This window comes from Macaca nemestrina, chromosome 16 (assembly GCF_043159975.1).
Source record: "Macaca nemestrina isolate mMacNem1 chromosome 16, mMacNem.hap1, whole genome shotgun sequence".
Classification (NCBI taxonomy): Eukaryota; Metazoa; Chordata; class Mammalia; order Primates; family Cercopithecidae; genus Macaca; species Macaca nemestrina.
The window spans coordinates 66,022,763-66,042,932 of record NC_092140.1 but is presented as its reverse complement, the minus strand read 5'-3'; the positions used below and the strand labels follow the sequence as shown (position 1 = coordinate 66,042,932).

At 40.7% G+C, this 20,170-nt stretch overlaps 1 protein-coding gene across 8 annotated transcripts in view; it reads left to right on the top strand.

The window, feature by feature from the left end:
• The window catches only part of LOC105485571 (tudor domain containing 3), a 198,852-nt gene extending 189,719 nt beyond the window's left edge, over nt 1-9,133 (top strand). For all 8 annotated transcript variants that reach the window (XM_011747926.3, XM_071081261.1, XM_011747924.3 and 5 more), the window contains 2 exons: nt 2,450-2,575; nt 8,875-9,133. In XM_011747926.3, coding sequence (XP_011746228.2) covers nt 2,450-2,566 — 117 coding nt within the window. In that variant the 3' untranslated portion in view covers nt 2,567-2,575; nt 8,875-9,133. The remainder of the gene's footprint in view (nt 1-2,449; nt 2,576-8,874) is intronic.
• Nucleotides 9,134-20,170: the final 11,037 nt, after the last annotated feature.

Below are 20,170 nucleotides of genomic sequence, written 5' to 3'. Positions count from 1 at the left end.
TAAATCTGTTAGAGAGTACTGAGACCTAAAGGAAGAAGATAGGCTTGAAGAGGAATAAAGTACAAATTTCATTCAAAGATGACTGAAAATAAACTGATCTATTAAATCAAGCTGTGTGTTATATAAAGAGGAAAGAAGTACCCATTCTGTGCTAAAAATTACTAGCCATAGACTATAAGAAGTAATTGTTGTGGGTAACCAGATTTGCTCTCAACAGCTGTGCAGGACAAATATTTTAAAAGTTAAAAAGCACAGATTGTGCCTCTGAAAATACTGTAACTGAAAACCAAACTGTTGGTATCTTTTTTACCTTTTTTTGGCTTCTACTTTATATAGACAGATTAAAGACATCAAGTTATGAGTTATGTGAAAGAAATCTCATGGTTGGTCATCTCTATAAAACCATTTACTTGGATCTGGTTAGTTCAGTTCATGAATTCTTTAAACACAATAGATAGAGATAGATTTTCAAATAGCATTGCCATTTTATTATGTAAATCCAGATCACTCTCAGCAAATACAGTGTCCTATCTCTGTGTATTTTATTAATAAAATACAGATTTTTAGATGTTCTCCAGCCAGTTCTGCAGCCAAGTGTGGAGAAAAATAGTATTTCATTCTCATTCCTGAAATAATTACTTCATCTCCTACAGTACCAAATATATTTTCATAGTTTTCAGTTAATATGCAGAGTTTCAAATGTTGTCATTTGTCTTAAAATAGCTACTTTTCACATTTAGCTATAATACTTGAAAATCATTCAGAACACTGACTAGAATAATAAAAAATAACTTCTTTCCTGAATACTTTTATATTTTTCTCACTGCATTTTAATTGCTTTGCTAAATTACAGATATAATATCTGATGCTTCTAACCATTTTGAGATTGATTGTTAATGAAAGGGATATAGGGAAAGTAAAACTCATCTGGAAGTTGATCTCTAAAAGGCAGTTATTTAATTATACCAGATATATTGTCAGATTTCTGCATTCTTTTCTTTCAGTGATGATAGGCCCCTCAGGATGATCATTAATTTTTGGCTATTGGCTTACTTCTTTAACATGCAGACTGAGACTTAAAGATTTAAACAGCAGTGTTAGAATGCAAAACCCAAAGATACTACTGTTTTAGAAGTATTAGGGCAAAGTCACAAAGCTTTCCCAAGCCTCAGTATTCTTTATATAAAGTGGAAATAATAGTTCTTATTTTTTTTAAAGAATATTGTGGAGGATGTCTAAAATGAGAATTATGTTCATGCCCAATTTTAAAATCATTGCTAAATAATAGGACTTGACCAAATTATCATGCCATCTTTGTTTCCATTAGGTAAAATTGCAGTAATTCGATATAAAAATTTAAAGACTAGAACTCAGTCTTTTCATTTACTTTTCTATGTTTTTAATAAGGTCAAAGGAAAGCAATATTTTTAGAAAGAAGATTCAAAGATAAGTAAGGAAGAGAAAAAAGTAGGATTAATTTCCAAAATCATGCAAATTATTGTGCTCTGATAATTCAGTTGTAATTTAAACTGCCTACTTAGTGAAATAGATGCTTTCTTTTTTATAAACAAAACTGAGAGCTAATTTTTTCTCTCTTTCATAGGGCACATACTTCATAGCTGTGTTAATTCAAAAACACTAAAATAACAGGGTGGCAGCACTCAGTAAGAAACCAGTGTGGCTTTGGCTATATTTTGTTGCTTCTAAGTCCTTTTCAAATATTATAATTAACCATACTGTTTCTGCTATTTAATCTGCTTATCCTAATTTCCCTATGCTACTCCTTGAGCTGGTAGATATACCCACTCAGTAAGAAAGCAAATAAAATAGTTTGAGTCTTACTGTAGTGATCTCTCTCTCTTGCATGAAGCTTTCTTTATATGTAAATTGTATTCCTCCCCTATTCCAAACCACTATTTTTTTCTGTCTCTAGATGTAAGGTTCTTAACAGTGTTGGAGATTTCATCAGATGGGGACAGACAGCTGGTGAACATTCTTTGGCTCTTCAACCGCTTTTCTTTATTCTACCGAAACCCTTTTCCATGATAAATACCTAGAACCATTTAGAAGCCCAAATATTCAAGAAAATCGTTATTATAATGCTTGCTTTTCTGTATGTTTTTACCACATTGTGTCAAGCCATTTGATGAGATGATCTTGCTATTATTTGGAAATAGTTTCCTTTTCTAGAATAAAATGCAGTTCTAATCTTACCACTATAAACGACGTTTTTCTATTACCAAGGATCAAAAGAGTTTTTACTTTTTCTTTTCTTTCTTTCTTTTTTTTTTTTTCCTTCCCCTTGCCTCCCTCTGTTGTAAAAGTTGACATGTGTGAATTCTGGGGCAGCTTAAGAGAGATATTATTAAAATAGGGACCATAAAATTTTTTTTACTTAAGAAACTTGGAGCCATTTTGAACATGTAAAATCACTACTCTTTGCAAATAGGAGGAAGAAGGCACCTACGACCAAACTCTGGAGTTCCGTAGGGGAGGTGATGGCCAGCCAAGAAGATCCACTCGGCCAACTCAACAATTTTACCAGCCACCCCGGGCTCGGAACTAATACGAAAAGGTAAACTTAACATTGTGAAGTGGTTTTCATATAAAGAAAGATGCAATTCATGTTAAGCATGTAAGTCCATTGAGTGATTTTTTTTTTCTTTGAGACGCAGTTTCACACTTGTTGCCCAGGCTGGCGTGGGCAGTGGCGTGAGTGCAGTGGCATGATCTTGGCTCACTGCAACCTCTGCCTCCTGGGTTCAAGCGATTCTCCTGCCTCAGCTTCCTGAGTAACTGGGATTACAGGCATCCACCACCATGCCCAGCCTTTTTTTTTTTTTTTTTTTTTTTTTGGTATTTTTAGTAGAAATGGGGTTTCACCATGTTGGCCAGGCTGGTCTTGAACTCCTGACCTCAGGTGATCCACCTGCCTTGGCCTCCCAAAGTGCTGGGATTACAGGAGTGAGCCACCATGCCTTTTAATGTGGCTACTAGAAAATTTTAAATTACATATGTCTTGTGATATTTCTGCTAGGCAGTACTGTCCTAGAATGTGATATGCCTTTAGCTTCCCCAGAGTTCCTTCACTGGTTAAAAATTAGTTCTGCCATCCTAAGTGAAGAAATTTTTTTCATCTGTTCTAACCCTCAGCTTCTCATATAACAGTAGTCTGCCTCGAGTGGAAGTCCAATGCTAATTGACTTCTGAATTACTGTAGCAAGCCAACGCAGCACCTTTTTCTTTTTATCACTGGCTTTTTTTGTGTGCCTAATGCAAGGTCATCAAGTAAACAGTCCTGACCTACTGTCCATAGTGTCACAGAAGAGCTACTTCTTGACTCTAGATATTTTTCTTATGGCATGGAATAAGTGGTTTGTTATTTAGTGCCCATGTCTGTTTTTAAGCAGAAACAAAAGAATATGTAAGGACTTCAGCAACTTTGTGTTGTATAAGACAGAACAGGCCGGGCGCGGTGGCTCAAGCCTGTAATCCCAGCACTTTGGGAGGCCGAGACGGGCGGATCACGAGGTCAGGAGATCGAGACCATCCTGGCTAACCCGGTGAAACCCCATCTCTACTAAAAAAATACAAAAAACTAGCCGGGCGAGCGAGGTGGCGGGCGCCTGTAGTCCCAGCTACTCCAGAGGCTGAGGCAGGAGAATGGCGTAAACCCGGGAGGCGGAGCTTGCAGTGAGCTGAGATCCGGCCACTGCACTCCAGACTGGGCGACAGAGCGAGACTCCGTCTCAAAAAAAAAAAAAAGAAAAAAGAAAAAAGACAGAACATACACTTATAAAATAAGCTCAGTGTGCTTATAATTAAATCACTTTTAAAGGTGAATAAAAACTGAGAATTTGCCATATATGACAAAACCACAGCATGAGTCTATCATACTGAACGGGAAAAACTGCAAGCCTTTCCTCTAAGATCTGGAACAAGACACGGATGTCCATTTTTACCACTTTTATTCAACATAGTTGAATAAAATAGAAGTACTAGCCAGAGCAATTAAACAAAAGAAAGAAATAAAGAACATCCAAATTTGAAAGGAAGAGTCAAATTATTCTTGTTTGCAGAGGATATTATCTTATATTTAGAAAAACCTAGATTCTACCAAAAAAACTATTAAAACTCACAAATTCAGTAAAGTTGCAGGATACAAAATCAATATACAAAAATGCTACTATTTCTGTATGTCAACCGCAAACAATTATTTTTTCCCTCCTTTTTCTTCTTCTTCTTTTTTGAGACAGGGTCTGGCTCTGTCACCTAGGCTGGAGTGCAGTGGCACCATCTCAACTCACTCCAGCCTCTGCCTTCTGGGCTCAAGACATCCTACCATCTCAGCCTCCCTAGTAGCTGGGACTACAGGTGCACACCACCATGCCTAGCTAATTTTTGTATTTTTTGTGGAGATGGGGTTTTGCCATGTTGCCCAGGTTGGTCTCAAACTCCTGAGCTCAAGCAATCTGCCTGCCTCAGCCTCCCAAAGTGCTGGGATTACAGGCATGAGACCCACTATGCCTGGCCTCAACAGCAAACAATCTGAAAAGGAAACCAAAAATGTAATCCCAAGTAAAATAGCTACAAATACAATAAAATATCTAGGAATAAACTTGACCAACGAAGTGAAAGATCTCTACAATGAAAACTGTAAAACACTGATAAAAGAAATTGAAGAGGACACACACAAAAAACTGAAAAGATACTCCATGTTCATGGATTAGAAGAATTAATATTGTTAAAATGACAGTACTACCCAAAGCAATCTACAGATTTAATGAAATCTCTATTAAAATACCAAGGACATCCTTCACATAAATAGAAAAAATAATTCTAAAATCTATACGGAACCACAAAAGTCCCAGAAAAGCAAAAGCTATCCTGAGCAAAAAGAAGAAAGCTGGAGGCATCAGACTACCTAACTTCAGATTATACTACAAAGCCATAGTAAACAAAACAGCACAGTACTGACATAAAAACAAACAGACCAGTGGAACAGAATGGAGAACCCAGAAATAAAGCTCTATATTTACAGTCAACTTATTTTTTACATAGATGCCAAAAACATACATTGGGAGGGATGGTAGTCTCTCCAATAAATGATCCTGGGAAAACTGGATATCTGTATGTGGAAGAATAAACTAGATCCCTACTCTCATCATAAGCAAAAATCAAAATGGATTAAAGACTTAAATCTAAGACATGAAACTATGACACTAGTGGAAGAAAACACTGGAGACAAACACTCTAGGACATTGGTCTGGGCAAAAACTTTTTGAGTAAGACCTCAAAAGCACAGACAGCCAAAGCAAAAATGAACAAATGGAATAACATCAAGTTAAAAAGATCCTGCACAGCAAAGGAAATAGTCAACAAAGTGAAGAGACAACCCACAGAATGGGAGAAGATATTTTCAAAGTGTCCATCTGACAAGGGCTTAATAACCAGAATATATAAGCTCAAACAACTCATGAAAAAAAAAAAATCTGATTTTTAAAATGGTCAAAAGCTTGAATAGGCATTTCTCAATAGAAGACATACAAATGACCAACAGGTATATGAAAAAGTACTCACCATCCTTAATCATCAAAGAAATGCAAATCAAATACAGTGATATATCACCTTACCTCAGTTAAAATGACTTTTATCCAAAAGAAAGGCAATAATGAATGCTAGCAAGGATGTGGAGAAAGGAGAACCCTTGTACGTTGTTGGTGGAGATGTAAATTAGCACAGCCACTATGGAGAACAGTAAGGTGGTTCCTAAAAAAACTGAAAATAGAACCACCATATGATCCAGCAATCCCACTACTGTGTATTTATCCAAAGGAAAGGAAATCAGGGTATTTTATTTCTTTTTAGTTGTTTAAAACAAGGTTTTAAATTGTGGCCCAAGATTGTCAATGCCCTCATTGCTATAAGGCAGCCATTGTTTAACAATGGACTCAATTTCTTCAGGGCTGTTGAAGGCAGGTAGGATCTAGGAGAGCTAGAAGTAGAGAGGAGGCAGTGAACATGAATGAGGGTGCAGCCAGATGAGGGGAACTCTTAGTCCCCTTGACCCTTCTTTAGTTTCTTTCATATATTTTATATACTAGGGTTCCATGGGAAATTTCCTTCGAAAAAGAATATATTGCTTAAAAGTAAATTGTAAACTATAACTGTAGGGTAACTATAGCTTATCCATATCAAATAACAATGCACACGGTTCCTAATCAACTTAAACATCACAATCTTAGTGGTTTTCTGTGTTCCCTGAGTTAAAACTTCCACCTTGACTAAATGCTTGCTTTGGATTGTACTGTTAACATAGGAAATATATGATGCAGATATTTTGGATTTCTGACATTGATTAAAAAAAAAACTGGTGGACCATGCCATGATGGTATCATTTTAAAACTCTCACTACAAAATTCACCCTAAAAATAAGACACGTGATCTTGTTTGAAGAAAATTTTACTTAGTTCTGCATTTTAATTCAAGCATATGTTATGAAAGACTATGAAGTAGAATGAAATACCTCTTTGACCTACTATCTTTGGATGGGAGGTTCAAAAATAACGTTCTGCTCTTGTTACATGATGGAATATATTCTTGAGACAAAAGATGTTTGTCTCCTCATTCCTGGTTTTTATTAACTTAAACACTAAAAAGAAGATAAACATTGTAGCCAGCCATTTACTTCCAGCAAATAAATATAAGCATGAATTCTAATATAGGCTGAAATTTTCTAAGGTTTTGTTATCTGAAATTATCAAGGTAGTGAAAAACACTTAAGGTGCTTTCTGTTATCAATTTTAAAAAACATAATTTCATAGTCATAAGTTTTCTTATGTTTTGAGTACTAGGTGATGAATGACACATGGTAACTGTTCAGTAAGTATTTATTAAATCAGTATGTTTTGATAAAGTTTTAGATATGTAATTTGCACATTCTTTGATTATCCTAAAACTTTTTTTCAAGGCCCCCACAGACCCCCTTCCCCCCAACCCTCCACACACACGAACTTCATTGTGGTGAGAGAATTGGATTCCCCTTGAGCCTGATACTAAGGACAGCTTCAGTGACTAACAGAGCAGGAGATACCTAGGAATCAGGGCTAGGTGAGAGGCGGTCTCAGGGAGCATGTGGAAAAATAGACCCAAGTCTGAGAAAAAGTGGTGACAAGTCAGATCTGAGACTTTAGGGGAGATAGAGCCCAAAACTCCAAACTTCTAGTTCCTGGACACTGTCATAACTGTTCAGACAGCTTGGAAATATGAGCAGATATAAAATAGAGAAATTATACACAGTTCTTTAGTCCAACCAAAACTCTGTGGTTTGGAGAGGTTTCTGACATGAGTGGAGTCCTAGGAACTAGATACTAATTAGTAGGAGCAGCCCTTAAACATGAAGTTTAAGCTTCACATTCCTGGTGGGGTGGAGTCCTCTGAAGATACTGTATAGGCAGAGGAAAGTTTAAATGAGGGAAGCAGAGTCCATAGCAAGTGGCTCTTAGTGGCTACAATAAAGAATATGAACCAAAACAATGGGTATTAAAAATATTTTTCGGTGATGAAAACAGCATGGCTTCAGATATATAAGAGTTTGAATTTGTTGTGTTTGATGCTGTCATGAACTTTAAGAGAGTTATATGATCAAAATTAAGCTTAGGAAATATTGCAGCTGGATGTAGGATGGATTATAGCAACAGGAGGGAAAGAACCTAAGAAGCTATTGCACTGGTCCACTCAAACCTTGGTTAGAGTTGCATGACCTGCTGTGAAGAGAGAGATGGCAGAGACCTGTGTAGGAAGCCTTTGTAAGACAGATCAGCAGGAAGCTCCTATTGCCATGGAGGTCAAGGCTCAATGTGTAAAGCAGTTAAATAAACACTGACTCACTTGGAACTTCTAGTTTCTTCTTTGTTTGATGAAAGAATGGTATTCACAGTTTCACATGTTAGAAACTTTAAAACCAATAGCCAAGCATAGACTACTACATAGGTACTATAAACTTATTTTCAAAGTCCTGGTTTTTAACACCATTTTTAACTACTAAAAGATGTATTTTTAAATGTTGAAATTTTTTTGACAATCTGGTCCAGCATCAATGTCAGGAAAATTATCAATATAAAGGTTAACTGTTACAGAATTCCATCATGCCAGCAGAACAGGCAGCGGGTGAGGATTATAGTACCCGACGGTCTTTATTTTCTAAGCAGGAGACTGTTTACTTCCCAAGACTTATGAGCTGTTTGTATGCAGCTGCAGGAACTCCACTAGTCCCTGCCCAACCACGCTGTCATGCATGAGGCTAAAATAGGCCCGGAGCAAACAAATCTTCTCTGCCATTTATCTCAGCTCTTTCTCTTGTCACCACCCAAAGTGGTTTTAACTAGAGTGGTGCCTAATAAATGTGGGGAGCAGGCAGGGGGAGGTGACAGACCAAACTAAATCACCTGTGTGGAGCAACTCAATTCAGAGGTGTTCACAGAAGAACTGGAGGTGGTTAGGATAGGGAAAGACGTGGCTCATTGGCAGACTGCATCAGTTTTCGGGAATCCTCTGTTACAAACAGTTCAATTAATCCAAATTCCTGAAATCAACATACCAGCAATAAATGGTATAACAGTGGCAGAAATGTACTTTAACAAATTCTAAAAGAAAAATTTATTTTCAAAAAAATTTCACTTTTTTCTTTCATATTGCTTTATAAAGATTATGGTTACAAATTAGCAATATCCAAAATTTATTCTAGTCAAGATCTATTTACATTTATACAAACACTTCACATTTACAGATAAGTTTCAGAAGAAATGTATCTTGACAAAGTATGGAAAAGTTAATTTGAGGCTTCAATTTCATTTTCTTCCTTTCTTTTTAAAGGAAACTCTTTGTGAAGAAACAAGCCGGTGATTAAAACATCCTGGTGGAAACGTGTTGACCTTCCACTTTCTCTTCAGAATAAGTAGCAGCTGTGGTGGATATTATTATTTGAAGAAAGAAAAAGCAGATTTTAGGGTGGAAAAAACATTCAACTCACACAAAGAATGGGAAAAAATACTGAGTTAAATAAAGCAAATACCTTTTACAAGTGAAAGGAAGAAGTTTTCTTCTGCCATCAATAAAACCCATTGTGCTATTATTGTTTTACTGTGTGTTTTATTTGCCTGATGTTATCTTTCTTGTTCATCTGGTATTAACCCCATACTAATTGCCTTCTATAGGATAGCAATTACAGCATACTGAAGCCTCCCCTGTAATTACAGAATAAACTGACACAGCTTGCCGCATTTCTTAAAAAAAACAACCTGAAGCCAAATAGTAGTTCTTAGTATGGTAATAGCTGCACAGCAAAAAGTATTTAAAACTTGAATATGTTGTTTATAACACTCTGGTAGCTTTTCCAAGTGTAATTCAATTTTAAAAAACAGGTATTCCCTTCCTCCTAAAATGTGCAGTGGATCTTTCAGGATGCATCTGGTTACAAGTATCAGAAAACCCATCTCAAACCAGCTTAGACATTAAAGGGAATTCATTGGCTCACTTCACTGCCAGAAGCATAGTAGGTTTCAGGATTGGTCTAATTCAGTGACTCGGAGATGTCATGAAAGACTGATTCTTTGCATCTCTCATTCCTGCTTTCTCTGAACCAGCTTCATTCTACAGCAGACTACCTACCCCACGTGGTCATAAGATGGCTTCCAGCAACTCCCAGAGCTATTAAGCCTAGGGGTGGGGCTGGGGCTGCTTCCAGAAATGCACTCAGAAGAGAACAACTTTTCTCCTTAGGTCGCATTTAACTCTTTGGGGCTACTTTTCTCTCTGTGAACCAGTAACTGCAGCAGGGTCTGGAGATTACCTTAGGCCTAATCGATGTGCCCCAGGCTTAGAAATGGGGCTGGATTGGAGGCAGAGGATATGCATCTGAAAGTCAAGATACCTGCCAAGAGGAGAGGGAGAAGGTGTTGGTGATACAACCAGAATGTCCAGTACAGTAAACCAGTTGTCAGAGCTACAAACTCTTCATTTAATAGTCTTCCTATAGTCTCAGCCTTGTGAAGCCAGAAGTGAACAATTAAATAGGAGAAAGAAGGGAGGCAGGGGAGGAAGGGAGAAAGACAAGCCAGAGTGAACAATTAAAAACAGAAGAAGGGAGCAGGTAGGGAGGGAGGAAGAAGAGAGAGGGAACACTGGGCAAAATAATTGATAAAATGTGCTTTAAAGGAGAGGTCCTCAGGCATTCCCTCAGGGCCTATTATGTAAATTGTCATTATTAGTCCACAGTTGTTAATAGTTGGGTCTAGCAGTGGTGTTTTGTGTTTTTTTTGTTTGTTTTTGTCAGGCCTCCCATGCTGTGTATCATAATTAACTAGAAGTGGGTGGGTCTGGGCATTGCTATTTTTTTAAGATCTCCAAATGATTCTAATGTGTGTCCTAGGTTGAGAACCAGAGGAAGGCCCATGGCAGTTTTGATGAGTTTGACAGCTGATAATAAGGGAAGAGGAAGCAGAACTGAAATGAGTCCTGAGGGTAAAGTGTGGGCTGTTGGCACTTATTTGTTAGATGGGGACAATAATACCTAATACAGCATTAAGCCTAAAATGGACGCTCAATAGATACTAGTGTTGGTTAGGAGTCATTACTCAACCGTCCTTAAGAACAGTTCCATATGGTAATATCTTTATACAAAATGATATATATCGATATCTAGATCATATATATTAAAATGACATATGGGTCATATATATTATCTAGATATCTATAGATTTATCTATAAATTTGACCTGAAGACATCAAGAAAAGTTTAAACTGTACAGTAGTGAAGTGGACAGTAAGAGAAGCCCACCCATCTGTTCTGATTGCCGGCAGCAACTGGGCACTAAAGGGTGAGGAGTTCATTTCTGCCAGAGCAAGATATAGCTGGCTAAATATATCAAAAACTAAGTTTCACTGTGGCTTTCTATTATTAAGGGCAGCTGCAGGCCTAGATGCAGATGGTGTATGTAATAATAAAATAATTGTTAGTACCTGCCAAGGTTTTCCTATGTGCGCAGCACTGTACTAAAACATTTACCAGTCATTATTTCTTATGATCTTCACACAGCTCTGTAAGGTAGGCATCACCGTCTCCTTTCTACAACCAAAGTAGCTGATGTCCTTCAGAAAGGTTGATCACTTTGTTCACAAAGTGGAAGTCTCCTGTTCGCTGAAGAGTATGTAGTTTACTTGACCCTCCAGGCTTAGGCCATAAACAACACTCCAGCCTCATGTGGTTCTCTATTTCTATATAGTTACATCTCTCTCTCATGCACCTTTCTTTGTAGCTCGTAGCTAACATCATGACTAAGCCCGTGCCTAGTTCAGCTGATCGCAAGGAATAAGCATGGGAATAAAGAAAATATGACCGGCAGTGTCAGAGTTATGCTCCCACGGTGACTGGGCCACAGTGGCCATCAGTCTTGCCAACACAGACCCTTGACTAGCTTAACACACACAGGAAAACAAAATCTAGTTCTGTGTGTGAGCGACAGAATGTCAGTGCGTGGCCTGGAGAACCTTTACTAGGCCCTGCCTGTTGTCCCTTTCTGGGATGGATAGATCTATTTTATGCCATTTTTCAAAAGTAAAAAGTGTTGGGATGTCTATCGTTCTTCCCTGTCTCCCATTCCAGTAACACTTCTAGAGGTAAAATATTGAAGATAAGAATATTCATGAAGACAATATGTTTACATGAAGAAAAAGACAAGGCCACAGATATTTAAAAAAAAATGGCTTTGTATAAATAGGAAAGAGAGTAGGACTAGCTCAGTTTCTTTCTTAACTACAAAAGGGAAACCTTGAGTTTTGTGTCCTAGAGCTTACATATGATGGGAGAGAGAAAGTTCTGTTAAGAGAGCTAGATGGATCTGCCCCTCAGCCACAGGAATAGATTCCTCATATGCGGGATAGGTTTTCCTCCTGGGGTAGAGGTGGACTTGGGAGCCTCTGCTGCTCATTGCCTGATTGATAGCAGCGGGTAGCAGTGCAGACCTGGCTCTGGAGAAACGACAGGAGGTACTGTGCCCACCCCGTCAGGAGATCCAGCACTAGGAAAAAGGCAGACCTGTCTGGAACTAAGGCAGTTGCACCTCAAGGTGGGCCTGGTTTCAGAGTGCAGCCTTGGTGGGGTCACCCACAAGAGCTCATCCTCCAGGCTTGCTTTCCATTGCCTGGTTTGTCAGCCAGTGTGGAAGGAGGGCCTCGTATGTGACTTAAATAGGGTCACAATCCACTGCTTTGGTCAAAGAGGCTGGTGCAAGGGGTATTTGGGCCCCCATTCTAGAAGCAAAGCTAATGCTTAAGCATTTCAAAATCTGAAACGACAAGGTTGATAAAGAGAAGCATTTGTCAGATATTTGTTTTCCTTTCAGCCTTTGAGAATACAGGTGTGAAACACACTAGTAGCACAGTGCCTACTATGAAAAACATGTGATCTTCCTGGGCTAGAGAAAAGCGAAACACAGAGAAAAGCTATGGTTGTTACTTGGAGAACAGGGCCTTAGAGAGATACTCATTATAAATATCAGATTCTGCTCACAAGAGGATGGAACTGTTTCTCTTGACTGGACCCAGTGGTGCCAGGAACCTAATAGTCAAAGGGGAAATGCAAAGTAATTAAGGAATACCAAAGAAAAGAAAGGCTTTTCGGGAAATACCTGAAAACAGAGAGGAGTCTTTTACATCTCAGTTTCCAAAAGAGGACTCCCACTCCTACTCAGGATGTGGAAGTCTTTTTTTTTTTTTTTTTTTTTTTTGAGGCGGAGTCTTCACTCTGTCGCCCAGGCTGGAGTGCAGTGGCACCATCTCGGCTCACTGCAAGCTCCGCCTCCCAGGTTCGCGCCATTCTCCTGCCTCAGCCTCCCGAGTAGCTGGGACTACAGGCGCCCGCCACCGCGCCCGGCTAATTTTTTGTATTTTAGTAGAGACGAGGTTTCACCGTGTTAGCCAGGATGGTCTCGATCTCCTGACCTCGTGATCTGCCCGCCTCGGCCTCCCAAAGTGCAGGGATTACAGGCGTGAGGATGTGGAAGTCTTAATGGTAGAACCTGTTAAGAGCTCTCTCCTGAGTTTTAATTCACTGGAGGTGGTCTCCGGACAGCAGTGTGAATTTTGCTGGCATCCTGTGACTCTTTTCTCTATTTCTTGCTAGTTTTCCCATCTGCTTCTTTCTAAGTAACACAGTCTTTATTGACCGTGGGTAGATCAACAATGTAGGTCAAAATCTCAAAACACTGCCTGCTGAATTGTCTGGTGCACATTATATAATCCAAGGTAGTGAACATTATGACTTGAGAAAATCATGATGACCTGATATTTAGTTTCACTTTGGGATGGCCTTAATTGAAGTAATACACTAATTCAATTCAGGGCCTGCTGAGGCTAACCTCGAGAGACAGTTATAAAAGGTTGTGAGAGGCCAGCTGCCCATTTCATAAGGCTAGTTCTTTAAAAAATAGTAAATTATAGAAGAGCTATAGTAAGGAAAAATGCCCCTATGAAAGGGTAGGCAGAACTTTTAAAAATACCTGTTTTTATGTCAGTGAGTTTAACAGTGTACAGAAATATTCGTAATTATCACAGGCTGTTAAATGTTTTGAGGTTTATAGGAAAAGAACAACATTTAGAGGAAAGTGGTGACATTCTAACTTCTGGTAGCAAGGTCTTACTCTTTCACCACTGAAGAAAGGCAATTTTGTTAAAGTTCAGGAATTCACAGGACTTCTGCTTTTGGTTAGGGTAGAGCATCAGGGGATGGATTTACCTTCTTGGCTGAAACAACTGAACAAATAAAATATACAAGATGTTGGCACTCCAGACATTGGACACCAGGCCAGAAAGTGCAGTCACCTGTTATACCCAGACCGTTTGTTCCCCAAAGAAGACCACCATAGTCCAGAGTCAAAGCCAAGCGGCAAGGATCTTTTACTGCAAGTTCGAACTTGGTCCCTCCATTCCACAGCATACAAGAGGGCCTCGAACAATGCGAGTGCTTGCTTTTTATAGCCCGATGTAAATAGGATACGTAAAGTTACAGAGGAACAAGAGAATTCTTTTGGTTACAGCATTACAATTGGTTTACATTTTAAGTTATACGTTTAGCAGTTTTCTATTGGTTCCCGCGCTTTCAGTAAAACCACAAACGGCTGTGTCCTTATCGGGGACTTTCCAGGTGGTGTTTTTCTAAAGTTGAGATATATGGTATTCTCTGAGTTGAGAGATGTGTTTGTACTGGGCTCAGGAAGTTGAGAGATATATGGTGGGATGTGTTTGTACTGGGCTCAGGAAGTTGAGAGATATATGGTGGGATGTGCTTGTACTGGGCCTGTTTGTTGAGCCCGGGGCTGAGGAATGTGCCTGATTTCTTTCAACCTTAGTCAAGGAGTTTAATTTTTCTGAGCCTTGGTTTCCCCATCTGGGAAACAGGAACAATAGTATTACTTACACTGTAGGACTATTAGGTGACAAAGAAAGAAGTAGCCCCTGACATCTAGAAGCTGGCCTGGCACTCAACCCAACTCTCTTGTGGCCCATAAACAATTTCACAGAACACAACATCAGACAGAGTCACATGACCATGATGAAGCAAGAAAAGGAAAAATGCCAAAACCAAAATAAGAATATTGTCCAGACCACAAAAATGATGAAACCCCTCCCTTTTCTAGCTAATTTGAATGGCTGCTGCTTCTTTACCTCTTATGGCTTTAGCTCTGCTTTGTTCGTCCCACTATCCAGATAAACATTATCAAGATACCTACTCAGAGAATATCCTGTGTCTTGACAACATTCAATGCTGAGCACCCACTTTCCTTGAGCGATCCCTAATTCCTCCAACAGGAGATCAAATCCTATTGTATTGACCACATTTTCTGGTTTTTCTATCTGATGTTTTGACATGTGGGGCCTTGCTGTCTAGGGAGAGACTCCTCCTCCTAGAGGCTGAAAGGGACTGTCTGCCTTTCATATGCAAACTAACCAATCCAGAGCCCACTTATGCTTCTGAGATATTAACCCCCTGCCCTAATTGCCCTGAGCCAGGCTTCAGAAAACTAGGGACATCCCCTGCACCCCAGAGCCACTGAAATGATTCAAACTTGCTAGGCCTAAACCTAGTCAACCCACTCACCCTGCCTCACCCATTCCTGGAAAATAACAAAATACAAATTATTCCCCTGTTTTCCTGTTCCCTCTCTGCCTGTGACCAACCTCATTCAGTAATCTCTACTATGGCCCTACATGGCAGGGTATCCACCCCTTCTCTTGGAAACTATGAGTAATAAACTATATCTCCCTTCCCCCACCCTCCCCTCCACTGACCAGGACAGTGAAAGAGATCTAATTTCACTGACTCCATCTTGCTTCTAACCTTTAAGCTGTTTTTTTTTCCTTCCTGGGTGTAGGCTGAACTAACTTTGAGAGGAACTTAGTTTATAGTTAAAACAAAGACGATAACAGCTCTTTCCCAAAGCAAACCTCCTTCTTGCCTAGGGACTAGACTGTCTTTGTAGGACTAACAAATTAGCCACAAGATTAGAAATTATGGTTGAGTAGTCACGCAGCTGGAGGATACAAGATTCTGACCCTCCCTAAACTGCTCCTAAGATCAGTGCTGGAGATATTTTGCAGACCCTGCACTTGATGGATCAGCTGGCACCGCCCAGATGGATAAACTGGCTCACCTGATCTTGTGGCTTCCACTCAGGAACTGACTCAGCACAAGAGGACAGCTTCATCTTCCCATGATTTCATCTCTGACCCAACCAATCAGCACTCTCAACTCACCCACCCACCAAATTATCATTAGAAACTCTGCTTCCCAAATGCTCAGGGAGACTGATTTGAGTAATAATAAAACTCTGGTCTCCAAGCACACCCGGCTCTGCGTGAATGAATTCCTCTTTCTCTATTGCAATTCCTCTGTCTTGATAAATTGGCTCTGTCTAGGCAGCACCCTACTGGGCGGTTACACTGAGTTGTATCTGCTTGCCTATATAAAAGGGTGAAATTTCTTCCTTTCTCTGCGATCTCTTTGCAGATTGCCTGTGATGTGCCTCACATTCTGGTTTAATGTTTATTACATAATAAAACTGTTTTCTGTCTCTATTACCTTTGAGGAGAGGTTTTCTGGATTGAGAGAAGATTTTAATGCTATTCCCCTAACAGGTGCAAATGTTTATCATAGGTTCCCCAGGAGAAGTAGTGAACCTACCCCCTCTGCAGAAGCCACAGATCCAGGGGAGCCTTATTCCCTTGTCTCCAGGGCCATGTGATCAGCCTATGAGAGTCCCTTAGGACCACAGGGTACATCCTCCCGCCTGTGCCCCGTGCTAACCTTGGCTGCACTGCCCAAGCACCAGGCCTTGAGTTAGAGCGCAAGGCCCGCACTGGGCTTGCACAGGTCATTTGTGCTTACTGCCTGCCTGCCAGGCTCTACTCTGATCAGCACTTGTCTTCAGCCTCTGGCTGCACCCTGTCTTTCCAAAAGGCTGCATCCTGGTTGCCTCGGGGTGCTGCTTTGTGCAGGCTCTGCAATGAGGAATGCTTCTCAGAATGCTGAGAAAACAAGCAGTAGGACAACTCTTTTCTCTGTGATATTTCTTTCTACCTTTCTTCCTCTTCAGATTTTGCCTTTGCCTTTTATAGCTGATGTGGTTTGAAATCTTATCCCAGTGGACTTTAAAAGCTAGAACAATCCTCCCCATGTTTTAAACTTCCTTTGCTCTTTTGTGTACCCCTCCCTGCCTGGGTCCTCTCCACTTCCGTCCCAAGCTCCGTGTGTCCCTGGTAAATAGGATGGAGCCTGGGTGTTAACAAGGGGCACCGATGCACTGAGATTTGAGGAGGGTGGAAATATCCCCTCCCCAACACCAAAACCCTAAATTCAGTGGGGCTGATTGAGGCATTTGCCTTTTAGCACAGAGAGGACATGGGATGAATGAGCAGATCCCAGATGGTGGGCAGAAGCAGATTCTGCTGTAGGCCATGCTATTTGCCCGTTGTGGCACATTTTCTTTTTTCTTCTTCTTCTTTTATTTTTAAACAAAAACAAAAACAAAAAACAAAACAAAAAAACCTCTATTTTCTTCATTTCTAAAATTGGCAAGAGTCACCCATCTTGTCGTAAGCCCCAATTGGTGCTTTTTAGAATAACTAGAGTATTGTGAAGGCTCAAACTATACTGCATGAATTTGCTTCTCCTTAGGCAAGTAGCAGGACCTCGAGGGTACCCACAAAATATGGACAACTATTATGTGTCAAGGCTCATAATTCTTCTACCATAATTGATACACTCAAGTAGTACAGGAACAGCACAAAAGAAGGTAGGACAAATACGCAGTGTGTATTCTAGGATAAGTCTTCATTACAGGCTTTTTTGCCTTATCTCCATTCCTATTCCACTAAACTATCTAGACAACCTAGAAGAAATCCAATGTACTTGTAAGTCTTAATAGTAGGGTTGGATCTTTGTAGAAGATACTTCATGGTAATGCAGAACTGGGTGTAGTGGAATTTTTAACGTATACCTCAGTGGTGTGATGAAACTTGGTAGACTACACCATGGAGGTGGAATGTAGCTTTGGAGCTAGCACTTGAAGGTTTGAATCTCAAGTCCGCCACTCCTCGTGAGACCTGGGTCATTTCACTTCACCTCTGTGAGCCTCAGTTCTCGGAGCACAAAATGGTCATGCCCACCTGAGAGAGTGGGTGTGAGGTTTAAATGATATAATGTGAGCACAGCATCCAGTCTGGGCCAGGCTCATATGGATCCATGTCAGACTATGGCTCCTGTTGCAGGAAATGAGGCTAGTTATCTAGAGCCTGGCATTCTGGACACTGAAATGGGCACTCTCACCTGTGTATTACCAATGGGGATCCATAGGTGACAACTATCCCATATGCAAGGACCACAAAGTTCACCGTCTATAGCATCTAGTCTGGCCAAGCGTGGTGGCTCACACCTGTAATCCTAGCACTTTGGGAGGCCGAGGTAGGTGGATCACCTGAGGTCAGGAGTTCAAGGCCAGCCTGGCTAACATGGTGAAACCCTGTCTGTACTAAAAATACAAAAATTAGCCGGAAATCACTTGAACCTGGGGGTGGAAGTTGCAGTGAGCCGGGATCACTACACTACACTCCAGCCCGGGCAACAAAGCAAGACTCTGTCTCAAATAAATCAGTAAATAAAGCATCTAGTCTGGGACCTACTCATATGGATCCACTTCAGATGAAAGGAATCAAACGCATTCCTCATATATCTCCCAACTCCCTGAGCCCAGCACGAGCCCAGCACATTCCTCATATATCTCCCAACTCCCTGAGCCCAGCACGAGCCCAGCACATTCCTCATATATCTCCCAACTCCCTGAGCCCAGCACAAACACAACCCACCATATATCTCTCAACTTCCTGAGCCCAGCACGAACACATTCCTCCATATTTCTTTCAAACTTCAGAAAAACACCACCTGGGAAATCTCCGATAAGGACACAGCGGGAACCAATAAAAAATGCTAAATGTATTAAATGTATTAACCAATTGTAATGCTGTAACCGAGAGAATTACCTTGTTCCCCTGTAACTTTACATATCCTGTTTACATCGGGCTATAAAAAGCAAGCACTCGCATTGTTCGGGGCCCTCTTGTATGCTTTAGAATGGAGGGACCAAGTTCGAACTTGCAGTAAAGATCCTTGCCACTTGGCTTTAACTCTGGACTCTGGTGGTCTTCTTTGGGGAACAAACGGTCCAGGCATAACACAGATAGTGGCTGCTCTTGCAAGAACTGAAGCTAGTGATACAGACAGGAGACAGGGAAATACTGGGTAGGAGAGGGCAGTTCACCAGCAAAGGCCCCACCTTCAATCCTGGAAACCACGGCCATAAATGGGAACAGACATTCCTGTTTTTGCACCCAAATGTTGCTTTCTGGCCTGCCATGCCCCCTGTCCTGTACCCATATAAACCCCAAGCCCCAGACTCCAAGAGCAGACAAGCAGATGAATGGAACAGCAACACAGCAGAGAAAGAAAGAAGAGAAGGAGTGTCTAAATGTCAAGAGTAGTTTGGCTGGGGATGGTTGGAGAGGAGATCAGTTACAGGACAGCTGAACTCCAGGGGAAGATCATCTTTTGACTTTTGACAGCTCCAGGGGAAGACCACTCCCTCCCCTTTCCAGCTCCCCATCCATCTTACTGAGAGCCACCTTTATCACCCAGTAAAATCCCTGCATTCACCATCCTTCAAGTCTGTGTGTGACCTGATTCTTCCTGGATGTTGGACAAGAACTTAAGTACCAAGAGGGCACTGAGCTGGTTAACAGTTAAGCCATCTGCGGATGGCAGTGGTAAAAGAGTATGCAGCACACCCATTGGGTCTTCGGGAGCCACAGGCACCCACCCCCTAGACGTCACCCTGGGGCCAGAGCCCAAAAGCGCTCATCCTGGTTCCTGCACCTGACTGTCTGCATGCTTCCCTTCCCATAACGGGTTTGAGCAGCAGCAGTGACCAGACAAGCCACACCCCTGTCACATGTCCTGCAAGGGGGGTCAGGGAACTCTCCCGTTTCACTAGTTATCCAGGGCCTGGCATTTTGGACCTTAAAATGGGCACTCTCACCTAATACCAATGGCACTTTGTAAGTGGCAACTATCCCATGTTCAAGAACCATAAATTTCACTATCTCCCTTAAAATGTACTGTCTATCATGCTTTAGCCTCTGTGAATCACATTTTAGCCGTGCTCCCAGTCCTTTGCTATCTGAATGATCAACTTGTCTTCTATTGTTGATGACACCTTCCCTGCTCTGTATGTTTACTCACTGAGTGTTCTTCATTTTCTCCCTTGTGAGGGTGGGAGGAAGGCCTAATAAAATTTACTGAACAAATTGCAGGAGAAAAATCTTAATGCTGCTTTACAAGCCAAAATTGAAATTCTCAAAAGTGTATTGTATATTCTAAAGTACAATTTAATGAATAGCAGGGTAGAAGTTGTCAGGTTTTTTTTTAAGTACTAAATAGCAGCCTCCTTCTTCTGAGAATTCATTTAACATAGTGTTGGAACCGAACTGTCAATTCCCTCCTGGGCAGGGGTCGCCGTGAAGGACCACCGACACAAGATTCACAGCAGAGAGTTATTTATTACTA